At 46.3% G+C, this 8,350-nt stretch overlaps 1 protein-coding gene across 1 annotated transcript; it reads left to right on the top strand.

Moving 5' to 3' along the window:
- The first annotated feature begins 1,242 nt into the window (after positions 1–1,242).
- LOC142022545 (RIMS-binding protein 2-like) lies at positions 1,243–8,067 on the top strand. Its single transcript, XM_075012501.1, has 2 exons — positions 1,243–7,044; positions 7,965–8,067. The coding sequence occupies exon 1, from the start codon at positions 1,243–1,245 to the stop codon at positions 6,823–6,825; it is 5,583 nt and encodes a 1,860-aa protein (XP_074868602.1). The 3' UTR covers positions 6,826–7,044; positions 7,965–8,067.
- Positions 8,068–8,350: the final 283 nt, after the last annotated feature.

Below are 8,350 nucleotides of genomic sequence, written 5' to 3'. Positions count from 1 at the left end.
CTTCAAAGTAAGCAACTTTGAAGTTATTTTTTGTAGTGTAGACACAGCTAAGAGTCTTTTCCATTACAATGCCTTACTTTACAAAGTACGTGCAATTGGAAAGCGACTCATTACCAAAAATCCAGTGCCCTGATAATACAGATTCATCCACATGCTTAAAACTTTAAACCTGCATTTCCACTGAGTTCACTGGGAGCCTTCAAGTGCAATTTCCCAATGTGTTCTTCTGATCACTGTTGCTCAGAGGAGCTTTCACTGGCTGGTAATAAAGTTGCTCTTGTTTTTGTTTCCAACTTTCCCAGCAAAAGTTTTGCATTTGGCACATGGAAGTTAAGTTATGGTGAATGCAAGAAAAGATAGCTCCTAACATCAGGAATGGGAAGGCTGACAATGAGATACTTCTTGTATTAGAAAATGAGCCATGCCTCTAAGAATGTTTGATAAGCCCTGCTCTGACTGCAATCCAGCAATTCCTGTGGCATTTTAGCACATGGCATCTTTGACTTGTTCAATTTCTGCTCTCTCAAGGAGTTGTTGTGTTAGCAGCATGAATGGCATTCTCTTATTTTTGGAAGGGAATGGTGATTTGGTGAAGAATGCTTCTCTTTAATTGAACACACAATCTTATTGATGAGGATGAGGCCGCCTGTGTTAATACAATGGGCCTGGTGTAATAGCACTGGCACTGGGGGCATGCATCAGAGGGGTAGCAGTGTTAGCCTGTATCTTCAAAAACAACAAGGAGTCTTGTGGCACCTTATAAACTAACAGAAATTTTAGAGCATAAGCTTTGGTGGCCAAAGACCCGCTTCCCCTAACATTCGACGAAGCAGGCCTTTGCCCACGAAAGCTTATGCTCCAAAATTCCTGTTAGTCTATAAGGTGCCACAGGACTTCTTGTTGTTCCTGGACTCATGGGAGCACTGATGTTTGCGGAGAGGCTGAAGTTGCAGACAGGCAAGGCCCAGATCATAGGGGCTGGGAATAGGGGCGCAGGGGGGTGCTGCTGCACCCCGAGCTGAAGAGGTGTCCATTATACAGAGGGGATACAGTTTAGTTCAATGGCTCAGCACCCCTGGGCCGGATGGAGTGGGGCGCCTGCCCGCCTGGAAGCCGCTCGTTAGCGCCTAGCTGCAGGGAGGCCACGCGCTGAGCGGGCCTGGCGCGCGGGTGGCGGTTGACGGCCGTTCCCGCGCGCGGCTCGGCGGGCCCCTGCCCCGCCTGCCGCGGCTCTCCTGGGCCATGACCCGAGACAGCCCGGGCGGGGGCCCGCCCCCTGGGGGGCGGCTGTCGCCTCGCAAGGCCCCGGCGCAGCCCGCCGGCAGCCAGGCCCAGCACGACGAGCACAAGCGGGAGCTGGAGGCGCTGCGGGCCGAGCTGGACGGCGAGCGGCTGCGCTCGCAGGAGAGCCGCCGCCGCTTCGCCGCCGAGGCCCGCGAGCTGCGGGAGGCGGCGGAGCGCGACCGCCAGCTGCTGGCCGACCAGCTCCGCTCCAAGTGGGAGCAGCAGCGGGCCCGGGAGCTGCACCAGCTGCGGGAGCTGAGCCTGCGGGAGCGCGAGGCCGAGATCCGCCAGCTCATCCGCTGGAAGGACGCCGAGCTGCGCCAGGCTCAGGAGCTGCTCCAGCGGGAGCGGGACGCCGCCATCCGGCAGGCCCGGGACCTGCAGCGGCAGCTGGCCGAGGAGCTGGTGAGCCGGGGCTACAGCAGCGCCCGGGGCGGCTCGGCGGGGCTGAGCAGCGAGTGCCGCGGCAAACTGCAGGAGGTGCTGAGCAAGCTGCGCTGGGAGATCGATGGCGACCAGGCCGCCCGCATCCGCCACCTCCGGGCCGAGCTGGAGCTGGAGCGGAGCCTCTTCCTCAAGTACATCCTGGAGCGGTTCGAGGGCGAGCAGCCGCCCGCCGGCTCCCCGCACCGCACCCGGCACGGCCCGCGGCCCCGCCTCAGCAAGAGGCTCCTGGAAGGGCCCAGGCCCCGCTCCTTGGAGAGCCTCGTCGCTGCCGCCTCTCCGGATGGGGCCGCAGCCAGATCCCGCTCGCTGGAGAGCAGCCTGGCCAAGGCGGAGTCCTCGCTGGAGGGGAGCCCCCCGCAGAGCCCCTGTCATGGGCAGCAGGGGGCCCTAAAGGCTTCAGAAGAAGATGCCCACCCGCAGGAGGGGGCAGCCAAGGATCTTCCCATGAAACCCACCAGTAAGGAGGTTTCTTTGGAGTGCTTGGACTCACCTCCTGAGGGGAAGATGGAGAACTGGGGGTCTGCAGGAGAAGGTGGCACCCAGTTAGTGTTGCAGCAGCAGGAGTGGCTCTCTGGCAACAGTTACAGCCAGCTGGTGAAGCAGAACATGAACCTGTTAAGTGCCCTGGAGGATCTAGAGCAGCGATGCACAGTCCTTAAGGAAGAGAATGCCCTCCTGAGAAGGAACAGCTTCCCCGAGATGCAGGAGAAGGTGAAGCGGCTCAAGAGGAAAAATGCAGAGCTGGCCATCATTGCCAAGCGATTGGAAGAGAGAGCCAGGAAAATCCCAGAGTCCAACCTCAAAGAAGTCAATGCCCCAATACCATTATCCTTCAAAGGCTCCAGTGTGGAACAATGCAAGAATGCATTCGCTCGGCAGCGGGCAAAAGACCTAAGTGAACAAGCCAGCATCCTTCTGGCCAAAGATAAACAGATAGAAGCTTTGCAGAGAGAGTGTTGGGAGCTGCGGGCCAAACTTGCAACAGGCAAGGAGGGCTCATGCTGGCTCAATTTAAGTGACTTTGATCGCTTGTTGAGGGAGTCTCAGAAAGAAGTGTTACGGTTACAGAGACAGATAACGCTGAAGAACCTCAAAGAGTCTCTACAGTCTTCCAGAATTGGTCCAGACAGTTCTTCAGCTTCTACCATGTGCCTAATGCAGGAAGCACTTGCACCAAACATTGATGCAAGCGTAAATGCTTCATCTTTGCCAAAACAGACTCCAGCAGAATCAATCACTTTGGCAAAGGATATTAAGCCAGTAGTGCTGTATTTGGGAAGTGTGTCTGAGGAACATGAAAAAGTCCCTTTAAATACAGATTTAGATAGCAAACATCAAATACAGCATTTGGAAATAGAACTTAGTAAAAAAATTAAGCAATGTGAAAACCTTGAACAAGAAGTGGAGAAAAAGCAGAAAAGATGCGAAGAGTTGGAAATGCAGCTTAAAGAGGTGCTGATGGAAAATGCCAGAATGGCTGAGGAAAATGCTCAACTCAGTGGAAAAACTAAATGGACAGAAAAGGTTGAATCTGAAAACTCTGACCTGAAGGTGAAACTAATGGTGGTGACAGAGGAGCGGAATGCTGCTGTCCAGTTGACCAAAGGACTTCAAACCAAAGTGGAGGAACTAGAGCACGTATTAAAGGACTTGACAGAAATGGCGGAGAGAAGACAACAGCTGGAGGTTGACCATGAGGAAACACTGCTAGCACTGCAGAAGAAAGATGAGGAAGTTAAATATTTGGAGCAAGCCCAGAGAGAAGCAAAAAGGGATCATGAAGAAGTAGTACAGCTGTTGGAAGCGCAGGTGAGAGAACTGGAGAATCAATATCACGGTCAAACCGAACATTTTAATCTTCTGTCTCAGGAACTCGAACGATTACAAATAAAAAATGCTGACCTTATGACTTCAGAATTGCCACATTCTGTGTGCTGTTCCTCAGAAGACTGCCATGCTCTTCAGTGCAGTAAGAATATTAATGACTTTGTAGTAAGTCCTCCTGTTTCTAAGAAGCAAACCAAAAAACTAGAGTTCCAGATTAACTCCTCAAAATCAGAATCCACACAGAACAGTCCAAAGTCCTACCCCACTCCAGACAGGGATAGTGCAAGTGAGATGGATGAAGGGGAAACAGGCAAATTTGCCCTGATTTTGGATCCTGAGAGACAAGGTCCTGCAAAACTTCAAGTATTTTTAGCTCGTTATAGCTATGACCCATTTGATGGTCCTAATAAGAACCCTGAGGCAGAGCTTCCACTGACAGCTGGAGAATACGTTTACATCTATGGAGACATGGATGAGGATGGTTTCTTTGAAGGAGAGCTGATGGATGGCAGAAGAGGGTTGGTTCCCTCTAACTTGATAGAAGAAGTTTCAGATGATGACCTCATGACCTTTGTACCTCCAAAGACAAGTGACCTCTCCTGTACTTTAGATCATGAAATGAATGTCCTCATCAGAAGTGCTAGTAGTGGAGAAAAAAGTGAAGATGAAGAACTCAGTGTCAGGTTTTTACCTAATAGACTAGAAGGAGATATGGATATGCCTGATGATCATACATCTGTGCCTTATCCAAGAAATTTGACTCTAATCAAACAGTTTGCAAGAAGTGTTGTTGTAAGCTGGGAGCCCCCACTCATGCCAGCCTGCTGGGGAGATGTGCAGAGTTATAATATTTACGTAGATACAGAACTATGCCACAACGTGAGGTCTGGTAGTCAGACTCAAGCAGCAATTGAAAATTTGGATCTAAAGATTAAGGCGTATCGGATCTCAGTACAAAGCGTGACAGAGGAGGGAAACTCAGATAAGAAGCAATGCACAATCCTTGTAGGGCAAGGTTTCCATAGAGCACCAACATGTCTGAAACTGAGGAGCATCACAGCCACTTCAGCAGAGATCACCTGGTTACCCAGCAATAGCAACTACACTCATGCATTGTACCTTAACGAGAAGGAGTATGATGTGACAGAGGCAGGGGTCTACTGGTACACTTTCCATAACCTGCAACCCAACACTCAATACAAAGCAAGAGTGGAAGCATGGCCTCAGAAAATTGTATGGGATTTGCCTGAAAAGCAATGGGAGCAGAAATCAGCAATAATTAAATTCATTACTCCATCAGCGGGACCACCTGATGCTCCACTTGACGTTCAAGTACAGCCTGGCCCTTCAGCGGACATTTTGGTTATCAGTTGGATACCAGTAACAATTGATGCAGCAGGTTCATCCAATGGGGTACGAGTTACTGGTTATGCTGTGTATGTCAATGATCAAAGAGTATCAGAAGTTATGTCTCCAACAGCTGGGAGTGCCATAGTAGAATTGTCCCAGTTAGAGATGCTAGAAGGGTCTCAGAAGGTTTCTGTGAGAACTGTCTCTCTTGCTGGAGAGTCACTTGATTCTGTGCCAGCTCTGATTCCCTCAGCCATGTTGAATGTTCCCAGTTGTTCTTCACCATCAAATTCTATGTCTGCCAGCCTGAACCCTGGGCTGCCCTATGGGGAATTCACAGACTCTCAGCATGTGAAAATCCCTTTGACGCATTGGAGGTCTTCACCCTCTTCAGAGATGTGCATGGCCAGTCAAGAGAACAAATTCACCATTCCCTTTACTTCCAATTGCGAAGACTCAGTAGTTTCCCTGCCAGCAAGCATCCCCTCTCCCCAATTGTTCTCTCAGAGTCCTTCCTTGATATATGAGCTTACATTGTGCAACACTGGTGATGATATAGCAAGAGACAAAAATGATAAATATTTAAAGTCTTACAATCAAACAGAAGTCAGTGTACAATCTGCAGGCTTTGTCTTTCCAAGCAGACGGTATGAAGAATCAGTCAATTCCAGTATGTCAGAATTAAAAGAACTTGCTGAAGACAGCCAGAGAAAAAAGATAAAAAATCTCTTTGTTACTAAAAAAGCTGTACTTGAAAATCAAATGGACACTAGCAAAATGAAAATGTCTATGGTCAGCCAGTATGTGTACTCTGATGACAAATCTGTGAAAGATACAGCCACTCCAGATAATGAGGGCTACAATGAGAGATGCTTAAGTTCTGTACCTCAGTTATGTTCTCAGCTTGAATTGGAGGACAACAGTTATAGAAATATAGGTATACATGATACGTGTGTTCAGGAAATCCCACATGTTCCCACTGAGAAGAAACAGATGAAAGAATTATCCAAAGAAGACCCCAGCCTAGGGATGTCTAGAAGTGAAATAAAGGCAGATCAAAAATCAAGAACAGGAGACTGGCCATTGAATCCTGTTGTTGACCGCAGCCATAGTTCTGAGCTTTCAGATATTTTGGAAGAGGAAGAAGAAGACCTGGATTTAGATGTGCAGGAAGAGAATAGATTAAAGATGGCTGGTAATGATTACAGGCTACCGGAGCTTCCAGAGTTTCCCATGCAGTGGGCTCAGAACAGAAATACGAGTAACACTTCAACAGTAGGACAGGCAGGGAAATCTTCATTGTCTAAAGCAGGCCCTCTGAGAGGCTTTGTCTCAGAGGAAATGGTGAATGATAATTCAGTAAGAGTATTTGTGGCCCTTTTTGACTATGATCCCATATCTATGTCACCTAATGTTGATGCAGCTGAAGAGGAGCTCCCATTTAAAAAGGGGCAGATTCTAATGGTGGTTGGTGACAAAGATGCTGATGGCTTTTATAGAGGTGAATGTGCAGGAAGGGTAGGGTATATTCCTTATAATATGGTGTCTGAAGTGCAGGTGGAGAGTAATGAAATGAAGCAACACCTGTTAAAACAAGATTTCATTACTGATGAAAAATCTGTGGTTGACGTAATGGAGGTGGATACACAGAATAACAGTAAGTCTCTCACAGAACATAGCTTGCGGAATAGCAAGGCCGAACAGCTTCCTTCTAAGGCAATGGTGGCTGTTGTAGACTACAACCCGGGGGAGAACTTGAATGCAGATGTAGAAAGTGAGCTCGCGTTTCATGCTGGAGACATCATCACAGTATTCGGGTCTATGGATGATGATGGGTTCTACCATGGTGAGTTCAATGGACAGAGAGGCCTTATCTCTTCTGACTTCCTCAAAGCTATCACTCAGGATGAAGAGTAAAAGAGGATTCCTGTGAACAACACCTTTGCAGAGAAGGAAGAAAAGAAAAAATCTGATATGTCAACAGAAAAACCCACAAAATATAGATGAAAAATTAATTTATGTTAGTCATATCTAGCATTAAAAACAACCCATGAAAATACCTTCTACAAAATAAGAATTACAGTAATGGTGTGAAATGGCTGCTAAAAACATGCCAAGCAATATTTTTCATAAGGGGTAAGTGAATTTCAACTACTTTTTGGTATGTTTTTCTCTGGAAAAATACGTGGTTCATTAGCCTACTTCTCCTCATTGAGAGGAGCAGTTCAAAGAGAGGAAGATGGGCAGAATATTCCAGTGACACAGAACAAACCTACTTAGTATAGCGTCCAAATGATTTCCAGTTCTCGACTGAATATCTAATCTTTAAATTTTAGATTTTGATTTTAAGGAAGACACTGGCTTTCCTCTAGCCAGTTGCTCCCACTAAAGCTTGTATTATATAGGGGGACTTTAACACTGTGGTTTCTTTGTGCGATTTACAGTGGAATTTTTCTATTTCCAATTTCAGTGTAGAGGTTTGTAATACCTCGAGGTGTTGAGAAGATTATGCCCTGTCTTGCTGTCACTGAAGTCAGCTGGCGTTTTCAGTTGACTTCAAGGAGAGATGGATTGTGGTCACTAGTTGCACTTCATTGTCTCAAATCTCAGGGGTTACTACAATAGGCATTTGTCCAATATATATGCATTTGCGCCTAGAATCATATAAGGCATGCTTTACATAGGAGTCAATGCCAAAAGCATTTTTGCACTGAATGCCATGTTAAATAGCTTTGCACACTGTAAGGCTTACATGTGCTGCAGAGAATAGGCACTCCCAAAACAGACTTTAATAGGAAGGATTCTATTGGGTTAAAGTTAGGTTTCCAATGTGGAGGTGGCTCCAGACACTAGAGTTCACTTGCACAAACTTACTTGCAGGAATAGTGTGTCCTTTTGTGCAGTTTGTATTGGGGAGGGAGAGGATAGGTTTCTGTGTTTCTCTTATTAAAATATAGACTTATTTCACTTATTTACTGAGATAATAAATTATTTTACTTGTTTACTCATTTCAATATTTTATTTGTTTACACATCTAAATATTTGTTTGACTGCAGAAGCTGTGAAGAATGATTTAAAGCTCTTGAAGTAGGATCAAAGCTGTAAATGTAGATGAGTTTGAAAACAGGAGAGTTTACAGATACGTGTGTTCTTTATGCTATGATGTCACTTTTTAGACCTTTGGGAAGTTTACTGTCTTTTATACCAATGTTAATTTCCTTGCATAATCCACTTTGTCTTAAAAAAGAAGTAATTCATTTACTTTTCAAATTTGAATTTTAAAAGTGGCATCTGGGGGTTCTAATCATACATTTTTATTTACAAAAATATTATAATAAAGCCTATTTCTTATTTTCTGAGAATTTGCCTCTGTTCTTCATTGACATGTACAGTGGTGTTATGAACTTGCAAAGTTTTGATTACAAGTTTTTTGACTTCTCTT

Source organism: Carettochelys insculpta, chromosome 18, assembly GCF_033958435.1.
Source record: "Carettochelys insculpta isolate YL-2023 chromosome 18, ASM3395843v1, whole genome shotgun sequence".
In the NCBI taxonomy this organism is placed as follows: domain Eukaryota; kingdom Metazoa; phylum Chordata; order Testudines; family Carettochelyidae; genus Carettochelys; species Carettochelys insculpta.
This window is presented reverse-complemented; position numbering and strand designations above follow the sequence as displayed.